Below are 26947 nucleotides of genomic sequence, written 5' to 3'. Positions count from 1 at the left end.
ACTTTGCCACAGTTATTTTGCAAAATCCATATTATTAAAAGAAAAAAAATGCATCAAATACCTTCTTATGTGAGGCTGACCTGAAGGTGACCAAGGACTGCGGCCTCTTTGATTTACAGCTTGAACCATCAGCCTGCCTGTGCAACTCACTCTGCCCTGTTAGGATGATAGAGAAGGAATATGAAAAGACTTAAAATATGTAATAATAAATGTTCAATCTGATCTGTTCCCTTTTTTCCCCTACCCATTTTATCAGCTTCCAGTCTAACACAGAGCAGACTGGAATGACTGTGACTATAATACATTCATGTTTTTTTAATTTAAAAAATGACTGTTAATACCACTGGCAATCAAGTTCCAAGTTCTTATTGACTGTTATTGATGTGGGCAGGTTTCCTCTGTGTGTGGCAAGTGGGCAGAAGATGGCCCATGGTGAGTGTTGGCAGTTACCAACAGAGGCAGTTGCTGCCTCCAAAGTGGATTGAACTACTTGATCCGGTGGGTTCAAAACTCAAAAAACCCCTCATTAATGTGAAAGCCAAAATAATTTGACAGGTACTTAACAGGTCCTCTCTGCAGAGTGAATCTTGTTTGAGGAATTGCACTGAAAGGCACAGCTGTGCTGATGGACTTTGGTGATAATTCAGGTTATTTTCAATGAAAGATAAATAAAACATGGCTCTGGTGTATTTGGCCCCCTTTTTTCTTTTACTTTGTGTTTTAGAAGACAGGTTCTCCACCACAAGCACTAGTCCTAACAGATTTGGGATGGGGCTGCCTTCTAAGGGGTGAAGGCATCTGGTGGTCATAATAACATCTCTGCCCCCCGGGCTGGTAGCAGTAAAGCAGCATCCACATCAGCTTTGCAGTGTATTTCAGCTCGAAGCTGTGAGCTCCACACTCAAGTCTGCCAGCATAAAAGTGACAAATATTTTTATCACAGTACTTGCGGGGTTGCAAACAGCAGTTCTTTAAGAACGGTCCAAATCCCATCAAAAAACAATTTCACCAGGCTCACAAGCAGCCTTCAAATAGCAACAACTTTTATGTTCCCTTAGAAATGAAGTCTGTGTCCCACTTCTATTCCCATGACCCATTTAGTCCAGAAGTAAAATCCCTGCATTAAAATAAGCCATTGTGACAGACCCACAGCAATTCCTTATGTAAAAACTTTATTTTTCCCCTTATGTTACAAGACCATTGAAGACATCTGGAACAAATGAATTTCTATTTTGGGTACCACTACATATTAATATTTTTCTGGCAGGTGATGAATACACATAGTTTGGGATCATTTCTGCATATCCCAGTACATGATGGTGTCACAAATGGAAACACAAAGGGCAATAAGGAATTTGGATAGGGAAGATTAAGCAGGAAGCCAAAGATTTCAGAAAAGTCACAGGATGGAGAGGATGGAAGCAATGAGTGGGAAGTAATTAATGAGATGATGTCCTAGAAACTAAGGGAACTCCAGCCTGAGGACTGGGTTTGTAATGCAAAGAAGCAGAGGGAATGGGATAAAAAGAAAGAAGGTGAAAAATAACTCTATGCAAGCCCATACTGTTCATAGAAAGAGCTCAGTTAAGGGATATAATCTCTAACTAAAGGCCTAAACCAGGCAGGGTTTTGTGTTTGTCTAGGCCCAGGGTCCATTTGCTCTGGATTAACTTCTATGGCAAATTTTACAACAAACCCCAGTGGTGTGTCAGAACTTTAATTCCAGCTCACTGCACTTTATGCCGTAGGCAATGGGCCCTGCTGTGTTAACTACCATGGACGATCTCCAGGGTCTGTCAACAAGGCATTTTACACATAAATCCCATTATGTTAGCCCAGGTCATGAGATGGCATGGACTGGCAGAGCTTTTATGAACTGAATCCTTTAATAAAACTGATTTCTATCAGCTGAGAATACATCTTTTGCTCTAAAGTTTGGTGATTCCAATAGCAATGACCAAACACAGCAACAGCCTAGCAAATATCTACCAATCCATCAGAGTTCTGATGTGAGCTCCCTTATATTTACGTACTTCACTTTCTTAAGGAAAGATTGCCAAATTTGCCTAAGTTTGTGATAGCTTTGAGACGTGGACAACTTTCCATTAGAATTGAGAAGTCTGCCAAAATTATTTCCACTCAGGATGACTTAAAAGAATTGGAATCCAGATCTTTGAGTGTGAAAGGCTAGTACATTAACTCACTGCCCTTCTTTGCCTCCATTGTACTGTTAAATGCATAGTAAAAGCAAGCAAATAGTGGAAGAGATAAGTATGTTTGCTTGGGAATTACACTGTAAAAAGGAGGATGCTTCTGGTTCTTTTCCAAAGAGAGGAAAAAAGCACAAGCACAGAATTTTAGCATTTAACAAAGCTGCTTTTTCAAGCTCCAAGCTGGGAACTGCACAAACCCAGCTCATTTTAGTACATCCAAAAACCCACTAACAAAGCAGTGCCATCCGTGACTGGTAACCTGGGTCACTGTTGTGTCATTGAATGAACATTATCCAGAACAACAAATGCTCCAAAGTAGGCTGTAAATATTCAGGGACAGAGTACAGTGCCCAAACACAAAGGCAGTTTGTTCACCAAGTTCTCCAAGACTTCGGATCACACAGTATCACTACACAGGGAAACTCTGTGCATGAACTGAGCCTACACTTAGAGGAAGATGAACAGGAATATTTCTTACCTTGAGCATGCATATTTTAAACCTGTTGTGAAATTTCACAACTTAAATGGTACCAAGTATTGGTAACAAAGTCATCTATGTGTAAAAGCTCACAGCTTGAACAATTCCATGGCCTTACACTATTTCATTAATATTTCTTTTACTTACATATGTAGAAATAACAATTAAACCACCTATATTTAAGCACTGCAGTTCATAGAATCCACCCAAAAGCTGCTCTCTGTGTGTTGCCTGTGTGTACAAACCCTTATATTCCCAAGCCCTCTGCAGTATGAGCAGGACTGACAAGCTGAATAGTGAGACAAAAATGGCAGCGTCATGCTGAGTAACCTAGCAACGTGCATAACAGAGCACAACACTCCTGCTTAGATTAAACTCTGTCTCAGTGATACAGTTTGTTATTCTACAGGGTGATTCTGCTTGCAGGCCTGGTTTTGGCAACATATTTGGTACTACAGATGAAAATAATTCATTACATCCCAAAAGTTATGTTACTGCTTTGGTTTCTCACATGCAACTCTTGCCCTTCAATTTGCTGTGGTGTAGGAAAAGTGGATTGAAAAAGTGACTTCCATAGGATGAGTGACCTGCAAGTGTGGCTATGTCTAATGAACTAGTTGGTTTCTGCTGTGTACCTCAACTCTTGTATTAAATCTGCAAAGAAAAAATGCTTCGAAAATGCATTGAAAAATTGCTAAACCAGTAACACTCTGTGTTTCAGAAAAGCACTGTTTAAGATCAACACGGGACTGCTACATAATAGTGCTAGATTTTTTTTTTGCTTTAGAGACTTGCAGTCTGCCTACTGTAAGCATGTTGAGGTGTGATATACTCCCACTCATTTCAAAAAAATTGGCCTCAGTCAGCGAGTAGGGTGCACAAAAGAAAGAAATTGCTGGATTGGGTTGCTTCTGCTGGTAAACTGGATCTTTTTCTCCCTTTCTATATATGTGCTCAGTTAGAATACTGAGATGTTATCAGCTGAAACAACTAGTGTAAGAGTAATTAAAAAATTATACCCCTCCTCCTGGAACCTCAAGCCATAGGAGAAAAACTACTGTTGAGTTGCTAATCTCTTGGAGATAGAAAGGTCCCACCCTACTGATGCAAAATGAAAACAGAAATCTAACTTGCATACTTTACAGTGACTTCATCATTTAATTAAATCATGCATATGTGAGATGAGATAGTTTTCTGAAGATTTATGTCCAGAAGGATGTTTGCTCCAGAGCCAAACCTTCATTTACCTGTGGGTTAGCAGCCATAATAGTGTAATTCCCATCATCATCCAGGGTGGAGGCTGCAGTATGCAGCGAGCAAGTTCCATCAGGTTCTCTTTGAATTCGGTAGTGATCACTTCGTTTAGAAATTTGTTTCCCATCTTTAAACCAATAAATCTACAGGGGAAAAAAGCAAAGCACAGCTGGTAAGAGGTGGGTGCTCATTGCCATAATTTCTCATTTAACAACACTAACGAAATTAACTGCTGAAAAACTCTCTGGTAAGTCGTAAAAGAAAACTGCTTTGATCAGCTCCTCTTTCTATGACTCACTTTCACTAACAGTTACAAGATTATCAGTGGTCCAAAGAGAAACAACAGCCTGAACGATTTCCAACAGAACGTACAGGTGCATAAGGGCTGAACATTTCAAAAACTGAAACTAAACGTCATTACAAAGAAGAGATAACTGATTTCAGAGATTACTAACTTTACATTTATTTTGCCTAAATCTGAAGAAGTTGCAGAAAAAACTTGAGAATGCTTTTGCTCTCTTTTCAGAAAATAAAAACATAAATAAAAAACCCAAGATAATGATAGGCCTAATTAATTCATTGATGGACAAAATAGAAGCAATGATCTCACTGTTGAAACACCTGTTTTGTCTCATATCCATTACGCTGACTGGACTGGACCAAAATGCCAGAAGGGATAGAGCTGCTCCCACTGGCAGTGAGCAGCTCAGTATGTGGAGGGGCCAGCTCAGTGCAATGACATGATTGAACCTAGCAATGTCATCCCTAACAATGTGACAGGCCAGCTACGCAAGTGGGCAGCTTTGCAAAGTCATAGGAAATACTTCAAAGCAAAGCAGCCCAGCGACATCCATTAACAACTGTGTGCCAACAGCAGCACAGTTCCAAGCTGCACAGAACTGTTACGTTGGCTATCAAACAGAGGGCTTTTCCAGCACTTCTGATACATAATTTCATTCTCTGGCTGACCCAAGATATACTTTCAATGAGCCAAAAAAATGATGTATGCAGGATAATATCTTACAGTAATCCATGAATTGCACACAAAATAAATGTACTTTTAGTACCTCAAACTTGAAGGGAAAAAAAAATTACCTAGCTTTCAGGAGTATTGTTTTGTTTTGGTTTTTTTTAGTATTATAATAATAAAGTAAAATCCCAAACTGATATCTGCTGGAATCAAAAGTAAATGTTGGGTATGCATGAACACACACAGAGGAATAGCAGAAAAATGTTATATTAGGAAGGCTGTATTCAGCTGCCCAAATCCATATTTAAGTAGAACATTATTTACTTGTCGTTTCTGAAATGTGTACTACACATAACATCAATTGTGTTCAGCATTTGAGACATTTGTGAAGATACCTACATCATTTTTAGGAGGCCAACTCATTCAAAGTACAACTGTATTTGTCCTGGTCCTGCTGGGACTATTCAGGATGAGCAAAAAACACATTTTGGCCAACCTCATTTTTGAAGTGGGAATTTAGGTCTTAAGAGTGAAGAAAGGGTGCTGGCTCTCTAGTAAAAAATGAAGTGACAGAGCAATGTGCAATTCCATTCCTGATAGAGTTTAATCTGCTGGGTTCTTCATGTGTGCCAACATTTCAAGGCTTGAAATTCACTCACTTGGGGCAAAGTTAAGGGCATACTTTTGAATTTCACAAAAAACAATGGAGGTTTTTTAGGTGAAAATCAGTGGAAATTTTGCTTAAATATTTATTACTGTGTATGATTTTTATATTAACAAGCATTATGCGTAAGTTGAAATGATTTCATTTCCTCAATAGCTGGTTATACTTGTTTCCCATTTTGTCTGTCAGCAGCCTTGCAGAGACTCTGTGGCCCGAACAAAAGGTTTAGTCATCTTCTTGTCTGCTGACAGAGCACTTACTGGAGATGGAAGAGATATTTGATCACTTATATACACATGCTAATGGGTGCTAAAACAACATTGCTGCAAAAAATGAGTTTTAACTTGCATGCTTTACATGTGTCATAATGTTGCTTGGAAATCTACTGCATTAAGTAGTAACTATTTAATAACAGTACACTTATCAAAAATATCAGGAGACATGCATGGAAATACACACAAATATTAACTGAACCAGCTATCCAAACATCATGTATATGTTGTCCAAAACTTATATCAACTGAGTTTAAAAGCATTGGCATCCCATATGAGCAATAAATTCTTAATATTACCTTTATCTTACATGGAGTAAATAAGTAAAACAGTACCATTGCAGGAGACAATGGTCCTTGCAGTAAAGTATTTTCCTCCTAGGATAACTTTCAATAAATGTACCGTTAAACTACGCAAGAACTGAAGACTGCAGCTGGATTGCTTTTATTTACACCAGATTTTCAGAAACCAGTGTGCAATGACTAGGAATACAATGGTATACACAGTACAAAGAGGGGTTTGAGCTTGGGCAGCACAAGCTGTTTTAATCACCAAGAATTATATTCAGCCATGTGAAGAGTGAGCAGTATGAGATTTATGTAACATTTGTGTATCAATTAACCTCTTGTATGGCACTATCTGAATTCTGAGGAGAAATAATCCCTTAAAAAGAAGTATTCCATAGCCCCTCCTGTAGAACCACAGATTTCTCATTTCAATGAGAAAATAGTTTTATATTACACCAAAGGTTATAACAAAGAGTAGGCTCAGATTTAAAGTCATACATATGAAGACAGAGTCTGCACATCAGTCTTCAATTTACATGGCATGTTCGGGGGAAAAATAATCAAGCCAATAACTCTGCTTAGAAAAATCCCTTGTAATGAATGCCAGATTTTAGAAACACTGCAGTCTTTCCCAAAGCCATTCCTTGGCAGACCTGACAGAATACTTAGAAGGGAGGAGCTTCAAGTTAGTAAATTATTTCCAGCTTTTCATTTACCAGAGTAAAAAATTTATTCACAAACAACACTTCCAGCTTCAACAAATAACAGCAGAAGGGCAGCCCTCAGCCATTGAGCTTTTCAAAATTACTGTCCTGGAATGCTCTGGCAGATGAGGGGGAGACACGGCCTTGGACATTTGTGAAACCTGGCTAACAAGCACCCATACAACAGGACTGATATTGGTTCCATCCCAAGCAACTTAACAAATTACACAAAGCATCTGTGAGTGAATGGAACAAAGGGCCAGAGTTCCAGGTGCAAGAGCAAATCACTTCTTAATGTGCAGGCTTTGACACTGCAAGGAAACAGAACATGGCTGTGAATCACAGGGGCTCACATCGGATCTCCTCTGTAAGGGCATGCTTTAGGGGAAGTGCTAGGAATGTGGTTTCTTGGCTGTGCAATCCTTATCACCCCAGTGAGGGAAAGGAGACATCCCCTTTCATCTGTCTTAAATCAGACAGAGAAACTACACCTTAATTGGAAACTGTGGAAATTAGGGGACGGTGAAGTTGACTAAGGCTGACTCATAATAGATCATCTAGCAATTTAGTCATAAGCCTCAGGCAGAAAGAATATCTCTGCACACACTGCACTTCTATCAGCAACAGACCCATTTGCATTCCACCCTTGTTCGGCACAACAGCCTCTTACCTAGGGTCATCTCAGAAGTAATGCTAGACATGGAAAATTTGGTTTCAGTCAGACTGAGCTTATCTTCTCAGTGTGTGTGTCCAGTTTGAAGCAGGAGTGGTTTTTTGATACAAGTATACTGATCCACTTATTTGGAGTGGTTCACATCATGTTGTGCTCTTGGAGCACAGAACTGGATTCCTTTCAGATGAAACTAAGCCAGAAAATGTGCTCCAAGAACTCATCTAGTGTGCATCTGCTTCAGTCTGTGGGACGAGATTAGAGCTAGCCTGGAGTAAAACCTTCTGACATGTGTAGGGGTGGATAGCTCATTCTAGAGATTTTCTTCCTCTGGTCTGCACTCCTTGCTGATGTAGATGTAGCCCTAGCGCTCTGTTGTTCTTCCTCTGCTATCTCATAAAGTCTTTAAAAAAAAAAAAACCAGCTTGCACATTATCTTACACATATAGCATTGGGCATATAAAGTCACTAGCATTTATCTCTGTTGGAAATCCTAAGCACCCATAAAACTTACACTAGATGTGAGATTTGGATGCGAGTGCTTCTGTGAAAGTTTTATGTATCAGAGAGGGCATCACTGATCTTGTCTAAGAAGATAAGAGCCCCTGTCCACGAGAGGTCACTGTGAGAGCTGCGAGGACTTCACTGGCTTTGCCAGGGGAGTTGAAGAAGCTGCTGCTGTTTGCCTGCTGCATAATCAGTCAGTTGATTGCCAAGCAATTTTTGAAATGGTTGTATGCAACCTATCCAAGAGGGCATTCTTCCAGACTACTGACATCATGCAGCTGGTACTTTTACATTTGCTACAAGGAAATGCTTCCCAAGCCCAACCCTCCCTCAGAAGTTCATCATTAAAACCTCACCATCATGTCTCATCTTGCTGTTGGGATATATGGGAGCTTATGGTATTTTATTACACCTTCTTCTACATTCCAGTAAAATCCAGTCTTGTTAGTGTGTGTAGATGCTGAAGAATGAGAGATACCATACTGGCTTCTGAACTAAAACCCACATATTTTTGGGGTTACCATGTTACCATGCCTGAACTAATTACCCATGCTAGCAAGATGAGGAGGCTTTTGGGACTCCTATGCCAGCTCACGTGGGGCTTTCTAGCATTGCATTGCATTCTGTGCCACAAATGTACCCTGAAAGGCAATTCTGACAATGACAGAAGCTTTCCTTCCCGGTAAAATATCTGAGAAGTAGTGTCAGAAGGGAGTAACTGAGAGCAGAAGCCTCATAATAGCATTTTTTACTAGATTTTGACTGAATAGTTCCATTTATGCCAAAAGATATTTGGCAGTTTATGCCAGATAAGATTCTTTCTTGTCAAGTGTGAATATCTCCTGTTCCTGTAAGATACAGCTCATAGTCCAGAGCCTGATCATAAAGGACCAACACAGAACTCTTCAGAGAAATTCTTGAAAGATTTACTGTCTTTTCTTACCTTTGGCTTTGGATTTCCTGCCACTTTGCATGTAAATGTGACTGGCATTCCCTCAAAGATTTTGAAGTGCTTCAGCTTTATCTCAAAATATGGTGACATACTGTTATCAATAGGTTCATCTCCATGTTGCACTTCATCATCTGATTCTTCCACAGGAGATCTCTCCAGCCTGTATTCAATTTCACTGATCAACCTTTGCTCAAAGCTGGAGACTTTATATTCCTGTCAAACAAGAGGTAGATATTAGTGTCCAGCTTCAACACATTACTCAGGAAAGTATGTTTTTAATGTTTGGATTTTTTTATTTTACCAATCTTTAACAAGCCATTAAGTTTTTACATATAAAAGGAAACTGTATCTTGTTGAAGAAAAACACTATAATCCATGTCTCCAATAGCTTCCCTATGAAACAATCAAGACATCTGGTATGAGGCAAAAACTGTATTTCATGTTGTCTTATGGTCTAATTTATAAGGGGAAAGTCACTCATTGGTTGCTTTCTTTCCATTTAAAAAAAATCCTATAAGAATAAAAGTATTCTGAGGCAGTTCATAAAGACAAAAGGAACACACTAATATTTCCTTGAGGGTACAGACAGATTTAGGGTGGGTTTTGTTTCCAGATGGCTAGAAGACCATATGGTTCACATCTGCTATTTGCATAGAACTCTACCAGAGGCTGAACCAGAAGGATAAAATTATTGTTTACAGTTGGCTGTAAAAATGAGGACAAAAATAAGGGAAAATTGCAACAGTGGCAGTCCATGATAGTTGTTTCCCTTTACTCCTGTTGCTATGATCTCCTGAGTGTGGGATCCTCCCTTAGAAACAAAATTTACCATAACTGTATTGAAGATATAGCAAGAAGAGCAGAAAGGTTCATCAAGTGTAAAACACTCTGACTTGCTTGAATTTGTTTTGATTTACTGATATACACTGTTATCTGCTTTCTTGAACTGTTACTTTCCAGAATTCCTGCTTGAAATCTTACCAATAAGAGTGAAAATGTCAGACTGTAAAATAGCTCAGAAGCAGGAAAAAAAATATTAGTCAATGTTTCTCTCAGTCAGCAGAAATTCAGACACTCTTTCAAATGACTTTTGGCCAGTCTCTGACTCTTGTTGTATTTAAGAGAGAACATGCATCTCATGGAAAGTATTCTTTCACATCCCCATCCTCTGTTGCTGCCTCTGGTCTGAGAATGATGTGACACGTTTCTGCCATTGGTTACAGAACCAATCATAACCCTCGATAATCGCAAAAAATGCTAGAGGACAGGAATACCTTGCAAACTGCAGAGAGTTTTAAAATTTCTTTTTCTTTTCCTGAAGTGCACCATACAAATAAACCACGAAGTACATGACAGTTAGTATCATGTCAGTGTACATTATTGTTACAGCACAAAGATAGTGGAGCACACGCTGATTGCTGTTAAACTGTCTGCACTCACACAGGCTTCTAGAACAACTTGAACATCCTCACAAATGGAGTGCAGCCCAATTCTCCACAGTTATTAATGCTAGATGACCTCTTGTTATTAACCAAGAACAGCAGAATGGAAAGGGGAAAGAAAAACCAGACAAAAACACAAGACAGATAAAGGTGAAAATGATAACCTTTTGAATATCCATGGGACTCACTACAGAAGCACCAACAGAGCGAGCTTCCTGCAAGGGTAGAAGAAAAGATCAAGAGGCAGAAAGAAGAACAAGAGATATCCATGGCAGTTCCTCAGTTTTTATCAGGAGAATGTACTTTGTGCAGCACCATAAGCAAACGAATGCTACACATTTCTGAATAGCAGCTCTGGCATCTGAACAATGGAGAGCGTGTACCTGGCCTTCCAAGCAGACTTTCTGTTGTGGTTTTGGTCTGCACCCAAAAAGTGCCTATTACACAAATAAAGAGAAGATGGTTTCAAGATAGTAGATGCATTTCTGCCTTGAGAGACTTAAAGGTCAGGACAGAACAGGATAAACAGAAGAGTTTAAAGCAGAAAGCAGACATTTGAGAAGTCTCAACCTTATGGAAAAACTGAGCAATAGACATGTGATCCTCCAGTTTATTTCACTAATAGATAACATATGACTTCTGTAATCAATAACCATCCTATCTTGTATATATTTATCATCTCATGTAGGACTTTATTTTAATGACAATCACAGTCAGTAAAAAAGAAAAACTGAAAGGCATTTTTTCCTGTGAAATTGTAGAGTTATGTGTCACCTGTATAGCAGGATCTTCTTCTGGTTCCTGTATATTGAAGACAGTTGCAGCACTGTCTGCTCCCAGCAACCTACGAGCCATTTTTTCCTCATATGTTAGTCTCTGAACAAAAAAAAATAAAAAGGAGATGAGAGGGGAGGCAAAAGAAAGAAAAGATACTATTTCTCCATCTACAAAGCAGTACATAGTAAGCAATGCTTAAAGTAATGTTGATAAAAAAGAGCAGCAATATGTTTCTAACAGAAATTTTCTACCACAGTTTGTAATGCATTTTTTTAGTATTACAAGTAGCTCTTTTGGCTTAAGCAACCCTTACACTGACTCTGCCATTTGTTTCCATCCTTGTGCCAGGAACTTGGGTAGGAATGAGCAATAGGAACTGCTTAAATCATGGCCATCAGAAGAGGGCACAGCAAATCATCTCAAATCTTATCCAAGTCATTCTGCTCAGTTTTTACGTTAAAACCACAAGGCAGAAAATACTGCCAAAAATTATAAGGAGATTCTACTCTACTTGAACATTTTTTCCAAAATACAGAAAAATGTATTCTTTAAGATTTTCAAATTTCTGTTTCTTCTTACTCTTTCAGAAATCAGAGACAGCTTATAAAAGACAATTTACACTGAGAAATTGAGTTAAAGGAAAATCTTAATGTATAAATCAATTATTTTATTACTAGTTTTCTTCCTGCATTTATGAATGCATTTCAGACACTCTCTTACAAATCAACATCACAAAAAAATGCAAGTTTGTAGAAGACAAACTCATTTCATGGTGAAACACCTAATTTAAAGAGAGAACTTAAAAACGAATGAAGAATGGAAATTGTAAACATTACATCTACTTCACGCTTGCTTTTTAAAAAAAGCTCATTTAATTAATTTTGTCTTAATGTCATATTGCAGCTAAACCAGCAGGCTGAAACTCATGGCAACTAGATAGCAGCACTGTCTCAGTTACAAGTATCTAAGAAAATCATGAACTTTTCTTCATTTATATTTCTTCTGCAGTCTCTTCAAGTGCCCACTGCCATGATTACACATACAGAATTTACCCAAGACAGGAATCTAGTTCAAGCTCCTACATCATCTGATCATACTTGGTCTCTTTTTTTTTTTTTTTTTTTTACCTTGGGCCATGTGGGCATTCTCAGGACATTCCATTCAAATGTTTGGCCCAGGCCAAACATCTCCCTCACTTTCCAAAATAGGCATTGACAGTCATTCTCAGCCCACTTCCTTGGAAAAAACCAGGAACTAATACACTATGACAGTGATTTTGCTTAACTGCTACAGAAAACTGCCAAATGCTGTGCAGTCAGTGGAGAAAGGTAACAGCAGCAGCAGACACTCTGAACATTCTCCCTACTTCACTCCACTGACCTTATTAAGAACCAAAATGGAGCAATGTTGATAGACAGTCTGACTCAGTGGGCTTTCTTGAACTCCACCACTACTGTTCACAGCTCAGATCTAGTAGCAAACTTAGTAAAATTCTGGGCATTGTCCTAAGAAACATAAAATTCCACTTCCTTTCAAAGTGACACAAGGACATCCCAAGACATTCAGATTTTTGGAAAAACATTTTTTTGATAAAAGAGAGGCAACAGTTTACATTTTTAAAATTACTTTCCTTTTAAAAGAAATTCCTGCTTCAAAGATAGTGCCTTAGTAACTGTAAAAAACTCTTAGGGAAGTTGCTTCTCATCAACTCTGAGCAGGAAGAATTTGGTGTTTTATCTTTCATATGCATCTTAAGTGCATAAAAAGGAACAGAGATCTTTGGCTGTGCATTTCCATTGTTGATATGCTCATTTTACCTAATTTCTTGACTTTTCAGGCAGTTCATTAACTCTTGAGTCTGTAAGTTAGTACTATGGGTTATTTCTATTCTACTGGTCAAAATTCTATCTGTCAAAAGAAGCCCCCCAGCTGCAGAATCTAATGATGCCTGATTCCAGCTGGGTTGTTTTTCATTATGAACTGCCTTGTACCTCCTCTGATGTCCAGTTAGCACCTACTGCTTCCCCCATCATCCAGTGGCTGGGCACAAGGTAGAATGAGCCTGGACTGAAACAGAGCTGTGCATGTTCATCCACTCAGTAATGAACAGGCGAAAGCAAATGGTCCTTGATGCTCAAAAAGTCCTGGAGGTAGAGCCCGTGCAGGCTTCTTATGCAAATTCACCATTTTTGCGACCTCCATTGCTTTGTTAAGTCCAAGTAAAGTTGTCAAACAGGAGGAATGATAGAACAAAATGTACGCTATCATTCCTTTCGGAAATGCAGTTTTGAAAATCCAATTAAAAATTATAAATATATAAAAAGCAATCTACAACAATTATTTTATATGCAGCCTTTCTCAGAAACTACCAGTGGTGCCCACCCTCACTCACTCCCATTCCCCAGGGTATTTTATGTTTTTATACCGGTTGTCCGTTGTTCAAAAGGTCTTCTTTGAAGCGAAGTTTTCTCTCCAGATCCTGAATTACAGCATCTTTTGACCCTTGAATCTCTTCATCTGATGCTATCCTAGCAGTTCTGCCTGTTTTCTTGGGAAATCCCCTGCAAAACAGTACAAAAAAAAAAATCATGAGCTTTCCTGAAGTAATTTGTATTTAGGAATGTATCTGGAATCACTGCTATTAATGACAAAAACAACACTGTGTCTTTGAAACTAGAGGTCTGACATCTTTCTTTCTATAGTGTCGCTACTAACTCACACTACTGGTTAAATGGTAGGTTTAAGGACAAAGATGAAACTATCCTTTATTTGTGCTTCAGTTAAAATAGCCCTCAGGATTGCTTGGCAATGGCTGTAAACACCATACACTCACAAATGAGCAGTGGCAATAAAGCAAAATGAGAGGAAACATGAAAGAGAAAGCATGACTAGATAAGTGGGGATGGGGATGGAAGATAAACTAGGTTCCTATGAAGTACCTAGTTGAATAAAGTACCTAAGATGTAAGACAAAGCAGTTAATTATTAATTTCTTATGTTATTTATTAACTAATTCCTTGTAGCAACTTCACAATAACTGCATAACCTCATGTTTATTCTTCATATCTCTGTGAACACATACCCATAAGGCAACATATAAATGCTGTTGCTCAAAGAAGAGCCATTCACAGTCTGGGTTACACTGGGAAAAAGAAAAATCATCCTTGTGAAGTAGTTCTCAGCAGCAAGATTTCCCAGTGGAATAGCAATCATTTAGCAGTTCACATTCACAGGGCTAATTTATTCCTCTTACCAGCCTACAGGATAGGACTGCACTTTCAGCAAGTTTCACTCCCATTTTCTTAAACAGTGTGGGAAATTTTATTTTACCAGACTCCACTAATATTTAACACTTTTCAGTAATGTTATGATGGCTTTATTACTGGAAATGCCCAACATGGGTGGTTTCTACTGGAGATCAGCTGTTCTTAACAGAGAAGAAATCAGCATTGCTGAAGTTTTGTATTTGAAAATTGTAGCACATCCCATTTCTCCAGTGAAGTGACACAGGATTGTTTAAAACACTGATAACTGGTTCAATATTAGTTTACAGGGTCTTTATACCTTTTTTGAGTAAATAGGGCTCTGCCCCATTACATGGGAATGACATGGAAAACACGGAATTGAATCAGATAAATAGACAAACTCAGATGACAGAGATAGAAAAAAATCAGACTAGCATGTAATTGGAAAATTTATTTCCAATATCCAACTTAATAATTTAATAATCAGTGCCAAAATTCTAAACAAGACTCATACATAGATGACAAATTTTCTTGGATAATATTCAATTCTATGTTTCTGTGGTTAGAGAGACTTCATTCTTCAGCAAGTGCTTTCAATGGTCATTTCTAGCATTACAAAAAATGAAAAAACACACATATACTGTCAAAAGCCAAAAAGAAATTAAGTTAATAGATGCAGAAGATAACAGTTGGAAACATTCCTAACTAATACATTTCATATTCCATTGCTGTAAGTAAATGCAAAATGTGAAAACAGAGAAGATCGTGTAAAAAGGACTGCATTTTTGCATTAAATCACAGCAGAAGAGCAGGCATTTGTCTTAATTTCACAAAGAGACAGAGAACTACATTCTTTGCCCTAGAAATAGTCATCTGTTTTCTGGTGACCAGCAAGTAAAATAATTCCCTCAGCTTTCAGCTGGGGCTCTTTCTCAGTCACAAATAAGAAAGCAAGTTTCCTCCACTCTGTTTTGGGGAAGAGACATGAAAATTGTCCCATCTGTAGGGAGACAAGAGAATGTTAAGAGGCAGAGATAAGGTCTCTGCAAGAAAGAGATGCCTCAGTAATTCCAGAAATTTGGTACAATAAATGTAAAGGAAGATGTGGAAGGAAAATGGACAGGAGAAGGTGGGGAGAGCAGATCAGAAGGGAATGTCCCCCAGAAAGGCTCAGCATCTGTTGGAAGGCTGGAGGGCAGGTGTCAGCTGCTTCTCCCTTAGTCTTTCCTTCACCTTACAGCCCTTAATCACCTAGGCCAGCATTGCCATGAAACCAAATTTTGTCACTTTTTAGACTACCCTCCCCCACAAAAAAACTAGAATCCTCAAACAAACAACAGTAACACCCAAACAAAACAAAACAAACCCAACCCAAAAATCAGCCAACTCCAAGGCAGCAAATTTCAAGTTTGGCCTCACCTTTGCCTTCACCTATGCCAGCTTTTAATGGAGACATGCATCCTCCCCTTGAAAATTCCAAGTGATACACTAACAAACAGCTTCCATTTCTCATTCTCATAAATTTTTATTCTTGACTAATAAACAGAGTTTTTCCAGAAAAAGATCTGCTTATGCTTGGGACTCAAGAGGCTGTAAAGGTGAAGTGTACAGTTCACCCAAGTAAGTCACAACATTGTATGAAAAGAAGAATGAGCTACGTGCTTGGGAGTGGGTTTCAAGAAAAGGATTTTCTGAAGCACTATTGATTACATCTGAAAACTAAAACCCCTAAGCAAATACACACATTTTTTCACAGGGAAATGAGTACCTGAGAATTTAAAGTTAGTAAGTTCAACATCTGTACTAAACACAGAAAACCAATATCACAGTCCATTTTTAAACAATGTAAAAAACAAAATTAAAATTGAATAACGTTAAACCTCATGTTTATCTCTCTGTCAGGCTGAAGGGCATGCAGATAGGCAACAAGAAGTAGCTTTAATACACTTGAGTTTATGGCTTCTTAGCCTTCAGGAGCTGCAGTAAGTTCCCTAGTAAATCAGGGAAACAGTCTGGCTGACTTTTCTATTATATGGCTGTGTAAAGCTATTCAGTCTGAAAAAGCTTTTCAGAGATAACCGGTGATTTCTTTTTCTATCAAACTGAAATAATATAGTCCAATGAAGCATTTCAAAGAGCTCCATATAGTAAGTTGAGCACTTAGGATTTTGGCCTTAATTGGAAAAGTGAAATAGAGAAACACATTTCTCAAATTGGCTGATGACACTTAATTTGCAGAGGCTGTAATTAATTTGCAGGTAACAACTGTCACAATAATCTTCATGATTTGTCTAGAGGTATTCTAATGATGAAACTCAGGAAAATGTTCAAAGCATGATAGCAATGCTAATGGAAAATTAGCATTAACATGTTATGCATCTCTTGAGAACTGATGAGATTAAAACTTGGAAAATAACACTATCATTTCCAAAGGGAAAAATAAAAAACTCTAGGGCATGGCAGCATGAAAGCTGTTTTCCTTTATTCCTTGCTATTAGACACTGAATCCAGTTTTACCACTGCACTTCAAGAAAAATGCAGCAAACTGGAAAGTTTTAGAACAAGAAAACTAACACAGTTTTAAAAGCATAGCTTTTGTGACAAACTGTCACACACAGAGAGGCAAAAATTCTTGTTTATTTAGTCAGGAAATTAGGAGAATGAAGATAGACAGGCAAATCAAATGAAATGTCAGAAATCAGAAAATAGCTGGTATTTAATAATTCTTCATGCCCTTGAGGATGATAAGTCACAGTAACTTGAAGAAGAACAGGCCTAGCTTGGACACAAACAATGTAGAACTCTCCTTCCTCCCCTGTACAACAGTGACATTTAAACCCTGGAGCAAGTTATGTAGCAAAGCTACATAGGCATTTTATTTAAGAACAAGGTATTCAAATATGACAGCAATGGCCTGGGGATCCTGGGTAACTTTTAACAGGAGAGGCAGAGTCCTTAACAACCTTCCAGATCTCTGGTTTTGTGTCAGATGATCCCGAGCTCTGAACAGTCCATGGGGAAATGTCACCCAAGACCTGGTCAAGGCAACTTGCCTGAAAAGTAGATTATCATCCCTTAATTAAGGATATAAGCAAGGAAGCAGTTGGTTTAAAAATTTAACTGTAAAAGTGACCACCAGTCAAAATTTCTTCAAATACCTTTGGAGAGCTTCTCTCTTCCTCTTTAAGTACTATTTTAAATTGGGACAAAAAACTCAAAGCAGTGCATAAGGAAACACAGCTCTTCCTGCAGATGCTCTGTTTCCACCCCCTCCTCAGAATCTCCTTCTCTAAATATATACACTTTAAAAACTGTCCAAATAGATATCTTGTGTGTGTGTGTATATATATATATTTATATATATGCATACATACATACCCCACAGCAAGTTAACTCTTAAGACATACATTCTTGGGATGAATTTCAAAATGTCTGCAAAGCAACGATAACAAATAGAAGGACTTTAGTAAATCTGTCTTCCAAAGCACAGATCCTTTCAGCCTGAGTAATGGTTTACATGGCAAGACAGCCTGGCAGCAAACTTTCTTCAGCTGCTTTTGCAAATATTTTCCACCATCCTTACATGCCCTTATCTGGATGCATTTAGCTCTAAAGATCTGTGTCCTCAGTGACGCATGAGCTTTCTTTCTGTCTTCTCTGAGGGATAATATCAAACAAAAAAAATCTGCCAATTCATTTATGAATTCGTATGTTCATTATTTGCCCAAGGCAAATTCCAGATTTACTGCATTAAGCTAGCAAGAGACAGCATATATCAGGCTATTGACAGGATCAGTCTCAAGCACACAGCCATCACCACAAATGTGCAGAGAAATGAACAGCCTTGAGAATTAGGCTGCAACTCCTAGGGATTTTAAGCACCTCTGAAATACACATCACCTAAGTCAGTGGGGGCTTGAATCCAGGTGTAAATAAAAGCACAAATGTTTGAATTCTTTTGGTCAGAAAGGGTGCAATGAAATTGCTAAAAACTGTCATCCTAATTCACACAGAGATTTTTGACAGCAGAGATTTTTGCAGCCTTGGTTTGGCTCTCCTTAGTTTTGAATATTTGCCCTGACATTTGTTTAGAAGGAAGGCCAAACCAGCAGTACTTTTTATGTTTTAATTACACAGAGTGCATGCTGGATGCAATTCCCTCTTTTCCTATGTACCTTTTACAGTGTAAACAAGGGCAACAGGCTGGCTGTTGTTATCCTTCCAAGAACAAATTCCTGTTTGCAGCCAATATGGCTTAGTTTCACAGAAATCCAAATTAATTCTCTGGTACTGAGGTAATGAACAGTAACTTGATTTTTTTTTCCCTTTAAAACTAATGCCTTCCAAAAATGCAGCTAATTCCTGCTCACTTCACACATTTTTCACTTACTGTAAAAGCAAAGTTACTACAAGCACTGTAAAAGGTCACAAACTTTGAAGCTGCAGCTGCATAATAAAATTGGTTTAGTCTGATCTTGTCATACATGCTGTGGAGACCAGCAGCTTCAGCTGTGTCCAGTAATGTGATGTTACATGCTTCTGAATTAAGGGAATGCCTGAGGAACAGACTTGACTAAGAATGACTTCCAGCAAACAGAACAAATGTAAGAAAATTTCAATTTTTCTACCACCCAATGCTCTGGAACTGTAGTTGAAAAAAAATAAATCATGTCTCAGCATTGGATAGGGTTAAGACTGACATGAATAATATAAATTTCTGAACATGTTTGATCCCTCTTAATGTTTAGATAGCAAAGAATACAAACTTACCTACAAAGTGCATGAGTGCTATGGATTTTTTTTCCTCTAAAGCATATGTTTAAAAATGCATTTTTACTCATGAAAAGAAAAATTACTACTTTTTCATTCCCTTGTTAAGTTCCTTCCCTTCCTGACAAGCTATCAGTCTGCCTCATGCTGTTCTGGTTACTGCAGCTACATAAGCACCATTTGCCTATCAAAAGATGTGCCTATATTCAGATACCAAATCAAAAATCAAACGCCCATTTTGTAATCCGAATTTCTGATTGTTACCAGCAGTATGCTAGAACTGATGGTCAAGAAGAAACAACTAAAGCACTAACTGCTCCTGAATGTAGAAAAGGCTGGCACAATCCTCATAGTCCTGAAATCTTTAGAAGAACAGGTAACTGTGAGAAGCATGGGAAGAAAAAGCTACACTGGACTGGGAAAAGGTTTCATATCCAAAATATCAACTAATTCCAGTTGATGTGGTGTTACTGGTTAAGGTCTCTGCAACTATCAAGCATTGTACCTTGTACAATGTACATTGTATCAAGCTTTCACATTCACTGATGTTTTTGTGGCATTCAGATCTGTTTAAAATAAAGAAGTTATAAAATTAAGTCCCCTGAAAAAAAAAACCTGCAGACCAAAACAAGCATCAAAGCCATGCTGTGAACAGACTCTGTCTTTTTAACAGGGAAATACATGTACTAATTCTCTTAGTTAAGTTCACTGCCATCTTCAATATTCTTAAGTACCTGCAAATACCATTTTGAAAAATAACTGGATAAAAAATATCTTGAAAATGAACACTTCCAGAGGCAATGGTTGCCAGGATACTGTTTTTTTGGCTAATGTCTGTGTGTCTCCATGTTACATCCTTGAGCTCTACTTTTGCACAGCTTTAATTGATTAGATCTGGGACACAACCTGCATTTCTAAGTTCAGGTGGAACAAACATGCACTAATCATATCTCAGAAGAGCTGATATGCATAGGTATTTTATGATAATCACCTGCACATGCCTTATCCAGAGATGCAAAAACTGCAAAAACAAAGGCCTGTTTCTTAGCACGACCAACAAGAATTGGTCTACTGTCACTGTGTTGGTATAACAGCCACAAGTAGTATCCAAGCTATGGGAAAAGAAAATTTTCAAGAAAATTTAAACAAAAATGGTTTAATGGACAGGAGCAATAAGCTTACCAAAATTGGAGGTTGAGAATGAATGCAAACTCTGATATTTTCTGGAATTTTTCCAGTTACAGCAATACTTGCCTTTGGATATGTTTTCCCAATACATTATCTGGGAATACCTCCAGGTATGACTGAATAGGCAGCAAAGAGATGAAGTCTCTCCCTCTCTCTCTCTCAGAAGCAAAGAATACACCCTGACCTGTCTTCTCAGTTTGATGTTGGAGTTCTTGATCAAGGTACTTTCTCCTACAATTTTCACATCAATCATACTGCAGATAACCTCAATTTTTAAAAAGTGTGACAAGCATAATTTACAGAAACAGGAAAAGTGTAAGTCCCATCTACATAGCACAGCAATGCAGTTTACTCTAAAATGAAAGCTGGCTTTTGTGCTGGGAGAGGGTTGAAGGCTGTAAGATAAAAAGATAGAGAAGTATATTTTTCCTGAGTGGTCACCAACATTGCCAGTTGACTAAAGGAAAACAATGATCACTAAAATATTTGTTTCAATTCCATTTGGGACAGAATGCAATGGACAAGTCACAGTACACAGCTGCAAGAACAGAGCAGCAGCTCTGATGCAAAGGAGGAAAAAAAGCAATATCATAAAGGCATTGCACTCTCATGATTCCCACAAAATCTCCTTTATGATTTGGATTTAATGTTCTAAAGGTCACTGAAACAGCAGTTAAATTTTGTGTAGAATGATAAAAGCAGCTTATTTAATTACCTTCTACAAGGCAATTTGGACAATCTTGCATTCAAATAATGTTTTCTTTTCCATTTTCCAACCTTTTCCAGAAAGTAAATCAATATTCATGTTCTTTCACCAATTCTGTACAGTCAGATTTTTTCCTGTTTTTAATTAAGGTAGTATTAGTGAAAATATTTACTTTAAGAAAAGTTCTGCTTTAAGGAAAATCATTAATTTTTAAAGTTGCCTTCAAAAGAATATATGTATAGCTAACAATACATATTTTTTATACTTAGAGATCCCATTTCTCCAGGTTGGATAACTCCACACCCTATAGTGGCAGGTTTTATACTTTTTAAAAGCAACTATTCACTAAATAAATAGTCACCAAATACTTCTCATGAGATTATTTGTGCTTTCACAAATGCTCATGTAAATATATAATGTATGTGCTTAGCTAGAACTTTTAGGTGTACTTATTTCTGTTCCTTCACATGTAACTTGTTGACTTTTTTTCTAGGAACAGTGGAGATCAGTTTTTAGCTTCTATGAACTTAACCTGCCTCAGTTGTATGTTTCTGTCACATTAACTCTGTTCCCTGAAAGTCTTTTGTAACCAAAAGCTAATCTGAATACAACAGATCCACCCACCCTGGAGTTTTCTTTAGGTAAAGAAGGAAATAACTGAGATTTTTAAGAACAGTGTTCAACAAACTTACTCCAGCCAAGTTTTACCAGAGAAATTAATGATAAGTGCTCAAAATTCCCTTAAGTACTTAATTAGCTATGCAGTTGCACCAGCACTTCTCTTCTGCTTAATAACACAAAGCTCTAGCAAGACACAAAGTCTACCAAATCTACTCCATTAATAAAAAAAGGTTATTGCCAAAGCTTGTTCAACTAACACACCATAGCCATAGCTTGAAAATGCTGGTCACTACAAAGTGTCTAGAGCTAACTGGAAAATTGAGATATAATTTATTCAAGGGAAAGACTCACCATATTTTTGTAAATAAATGCTTAAAATATTTAAAGATTAATTAGCAGGTATTAATGACACAAAGCTCCTTTCTGTTGTTTCAGATGTCCAAATAAAATGTATTAAATTCACAAGTAGGTATTCCCATAATACACACAAGACTGTAAGACCACATGCTATTAAAAAAAAAAATCCAAAACACAAAACCACAGAACATTCCATTCTAAACAAATTAACAATTCCCACTGCAATTTTTTCCAAATCTATCCTAATTTAACTGGAAAAAATATTAATTGGTTCAAAGTGGTTTAGCTAATGCAGTCACTTCCACAGAATCTCAGGGTTCAAAACCAAGGAAAATCTTGAAACATTACTGTGGTATTTACTGTTCATGGGCCCACAGAATACAGGAATTGAAGAGAGGGTTAGAAATATTTTTACACAATCATAGAATATTCTGTGTTGGAAGGGACCCACAAGAAAAACTGAATCCAACTTCTGGCCCCAACAGGACACCCCAAGCACAACACCATGTGCTTGAGAGCATTGTCCAAACACTCCCTGAATCCTGTCAGCCTTGGTGCTGTGACCACTACTCTGAGGAGCTTGAGTGCCCAACCACCCTCCCTGAATCCTGTCAGCCTTGGTGCTGTGACCACTACTCTGAGGAGCTTGTTTGAGTGCCCAACCACCTTTTGGGTGTAGACCCTTGCCCTAATATCCAATGTAAACCTGCCCTGACTCAGCATCAGACCATTCCCTCAGGTCCTGTCACTGGTCACCACAGAGGAGGGATCAGTGCCTGCACCTACTCTTCCCCTCATGGAAGTTTTAACTGCAATGGGGTCTCCCCTCAGTCTCCTTTTCTCCAGGCTGAACAGACCAAGTGACCTCAGCCATTCCTCATACACCTTTTCCTCAAGGCCCTTCACCATCTTTTTTGTACTGTGGTGTCCAAAACTGCACACAGGATTTGAAGTGAGGTCACCCCAGTGCAGAGCAGAGCAGGACAATCCCTTCCCTTGCCTGGCTGGGGATGCTGTGTCTGATGCCTGCAGCAGGACAATCCCTTCCCTTGCCTGGCTGGGGATGCTGTGCCTGATGCTTGCCAGAGCATGGTTGGCCCTCCTGGCTGCCAACCGTGCTCTCTCCATCAATCAGAGACCCCAGTCCCTTTCCAAACAGCTGCTCTGAAGTCTCTCATCCCCCAGTCCTCTTGTATATTCAGGGTTGCCTTGTCCCAGGTGCAAAATCTAGCACTTGCCTTCATTAAACTTCATACAGTGGGTGATTGTTTAACCCTCTGATTTGTCGAGATCTCTCTTTAGGGCCTCTTTGCCCTCAAGGTAGTTGACAGTTTCCCCCAATTTAGTATCACCAGCAAATTTACTTAGTATTCCTTTAAGTTCTGTGTCTAAGTCATTTCTGAAGAGCACTGGCCCTACAGTGGAGCTGTGTGGAACCCCACTGGTGACTGTTTGCCAGCCTGATGTAACCCTGTTTACTGGAATTCTTTGTGCCTGATCTGTGAACTAGTTGAGCATCCATCACATGATATGCTGATCTAGATGAATGCTGGACATGTTGTCCAGAAGGACACCATGAAAGTATTGAAAGCTCAACTGAAGCCCAAAGAGATTACATGAACAGGGTTCCTTTGGTCAGCTAGGTGGGTTACCTTGTCATAATTGGAAATTAAGCTAGTCAAACAGGGCTTTCCCTGATGAAGCCATTCTGGCCAATGACTGCCTTATCCTTCAGGTGTTTTTCAGTAACTCCAAGAGTAATCTCCTCCATAATTCTACCAGGCACTGAAATGAGACTGACAGACCTGTAGTTTCCTTTGAGCTGTTCTTGAAAACTGGGACAACATTAGCCAGCATTGAGTCAAGTGGGACCTCTCCAGATTCCCAAAACAGTTCAAAAAGTCACTGAGAGAAGTCTTGTAATGACATCAGCCAGCTCTTTGAGGATTCTTGGATGAATCCCATCAGGCCCTATAGACTTACAGGGATCCAGCTAGAGCAATGATTCCCTCACAAGTTTAGAGTTGACTCTGAGTTCATAATTCTCAGGATCCTCATTCTTCAGCTCAGGGCACTGGGATCCCACAGTCCATGACTGGTGCTGAAGAAAGCATTGACCACCTCTACCTTGTCTCTGTCCCTGTTTGTATGGTGAACACCCTCATAATTTAACAAGTCACTACCTTTTGCAACTAGCATATTTTTAAAAGTTATTTTTATTGTGCTACATACACAGTACTGGCTGGCTTCAGCTCTAATTGAGCTTTTCCCTCACAACTTTGTCCCCATGGAGGTGAGCAGCATCTCTGTAGTCCTCCCATGTCACCTGGCTTCTGCTGGTCAAACATTTACTTGTTTTTTGCCTTACCTTTAGAAGATCCCTGCCTAGCCAAGCTGGCCTTCTGCCTCGTCTGCTTTTCTAACATTTTGGAATTGCCTGCTCCTGTGCCCACAGGAGGTGGTGCTTAAAAAGTCACCAGCATTGATGGACCCCAGCACCATCAAAAACATTTTCCCAGGCAACCTTACTCATTAGTTCCCTAAGCAGTCTGAAGTTTTAAATCCAATTGCTTTGTGGTTGCTGTGGCCAAGACAACCACTGATTTCCACTTCAGTCATAAGAGTCTCTCTGTTAATGAGCAGCAGACCAAGGAGGGCATCTTACTGAGTTGGCTCCCTTAGTATCTGAACCATGTAGTGATTATCCATCTGTTTAGGAACCTTCTGGACCTGCTTGTATTAGCTGTATGGCATTCTCAGTTAGCATTTGCCAAGGTGAAGTGCCTCATAAGGATAAGAGTGGTTAACTTAAAGATGTTCCTTAGTTCCTCATCAGCATCACCATTCTGGATAGGAGGTCTGTAGTAAACTCCCATGATGACATCTGCATTACTTGTTTGTCCCTTAATCCTTATCCAGAGGCTTTTGACCATGCCATTGCCAACTGTAAGCACCATTCATTCCAGACCCTTTATGTAATAGAGTGCCTCCCTGCCTCTCCTGCCCTCCCTATCCCCCCTGAAAAGCCTGTAACCATCCTTCATGGCACACCAGTCCCAGGACTCATTGCACCAGTTTTTGCTTATGCCAATAATGTCATATCTCTGGGGCTGGGCCAAAGCTTTGAGTTCCTCTTGCTTTGTCCTGCATCTCCTTGGATAGATTTCTCTTTTAAGTAGAACAAATATGACACATGCACAGGAAAGGAAATTACCAAAGAAAGCTGATGAAGGGAAGGTTTGACTCCAAGAGGAGTAACAAAGACTATTGGTTTGTACACAGCCACAGAGAAATTTACTGGTGCTGCCTTTGACCAGTTTCCATTTGACCATTTCCAAAAATAACTGCCTCCACCTGCAATGTTTATTACTTCACCTTTATTCTGCCCCTACCACAACACAAAACTGAAAAAGATTATGCCTACCAAGTTCTACTTTTGAAGAGCAGATCTGTAGTTGTGCCAAGATTTAGCAATGACACAGTCTTTGAAGATAAATGGCTTGACTAGCATTTCAGCTGCCAAGCAAAACTTTGAATGCAACAATTTATTTCTTGCACCCAGTCTGTAAAGCGCACTGTCAGGAAGCAGCATAATCATTTTAAACCAGTAGATCTTGGAGATCATGGCAAAATGGTGAGACTACAGGCCAAAGTTATGGAATAGTGTCTGGAGCTCAAACTATGTCTTGGAAAGATAAACGTGCTGAAGAGGACTTGTGAGGATGGAGCAAAAGGCAAAGGAAAAGAAGCAAAAAGTGAAAGGGGCCAAAAAAGAACTAAGGCTATAGCACAAAGCAGAAGAGAACTAACACTGAGGGGGAAATGGAGGCCAGGGGAAGAACTGCCCAGAAATGATATTAGAATTATGGGAGAGAGAGTGATTTACTCAGCAAGACACACCAGATATTAACCTACACAGTAACATGAAAAAGGAGAAGCCAGGGAAAAATTGGCATCAAAGATACATAACAATAGATTATGGCTTTTCTGTATCACACAGTACATATTTTACCATGTTTCAGTGTTATAATTCAGATGACAAATGCTCACTGTGTGTATATATATATATATAAACACGCACACACATATATATATATACACACACAAATTATACACACATACATTCAGTACAGTTAACACAATCCAGCTCCCATCTGGACTTTATTTCCTGAGGGAATGCAGAAAAACAGCCAACTACCTCATCCTCAGCTCAGGCCCCGAGGTTGCTGCCTTGTTGGGGTGGGGGAGGGAGGAATATAGATAGACAAACCATCATGTGCATACCCAGACTGGCTGCTGCACTTGGGGAAGTGAGGAGCACAGGGAAGGGGGAAGAATCTTTGCAGAGTTGTTTCTCTGCCCAAAGATCAAAGGGAATGAGGAAGAGCGCAGCTAATGCTTCAAGTGAGAACATGTATCCATAAGCACAGAGTAACTGGGAAAGAGGGACACAGCAGAGGCTCAAGCTGCTGCTATTACCCTTACAGCACACCGAGGTGAGCTCAAAAATTAATCCAGCTCTTGTCAGAGCTGTATAGCTGGACTAGAGCCTTTTCTTGGAAAATCAAGGGTAATGGCAGGCTTCAGTGGGCTGTGCTTACTGGTCAAGCTGTCCCTAAATTAATAATGCAATTTTCAATGCCCAGCATCAATAGTGAAACTCAGCCAGTGCAAAGGACACAGTAAGACAGAAAGTCACAACTATTATGACTGCAAGAGCAAATTGTACTATTTATTAATTTTTCTCCTAAAAATGTTTCATGGCCAGACTCCATAATGAGCTGTATGAAACAAATCAAGATAAAGAAATGCTTTTTAAAACATATATGACTTATTACTTTGATATCTGTCCTCTTTCTTCTTACACTTCA

At 38.9% G+C, this 26947-nt stretch overlaps 1 protein-coding gene across 11 annotated transcripts in view; it reads right to left on the bottom strand.

The window, feature by feature from the left end:
• Nucleotides 1-26947, bottom strand: part of PALLD (palladin, cytoskeletal associated protein) — a 190202-nt gene that overhangs the window by 11018 nt on the left and 152237 nt on the right. For 9 of the 11 annotated variants that reach the window (XM_039699942.1, XM_039699944.1, XM_039699941.1 and 6 more), the window contains 6 exons: nt 13616-13751; nt 11188-11289; nt 10578-10628; nt 8963-9184; nt 3939-4088; nt 62-156 (listed from right to left, as the gene is read on the bottom strand). In XM_039699942.1, the coding sequence (XP_039555876.1) occupies nt 62-156; nt 3939-4088; nt 8963-9184; nt 10578-10628; nt 11188-11289; nt 13616-13751 (756 nt within the window). The remainder of the gene's footprint in view (nt 1-61; nt 157-3938; nt 4089-8962; nt 9185-10577; nt 10629-11187; nt 11290-13615; nt 13752-26947) is intronic. The other 2 variants (XM_039699943.1, XM_039699947.1) reach the window with 1 other exon arrangement.

Source organism: Passer montanus, unplaced genomic scaffold, assembly GCF_014805655.1.
Source record: "Passer montanus isolate IOZ18808 unplaced genomic scaffold, ASM1480565v1 scaffold14, whole genome shotgun sequence".
Classification (NCBI taxonomy): Eukaryota; Metazoa; Chordata; class Aves; order Passeriformes; family Passeridae; genus Passer; species Passer montanus.
The sequence above is the reverse complement of the archived record's forward strand: the minus strand, read 5'-3'. Positions and strand labels throughout refer to the sequence as shown.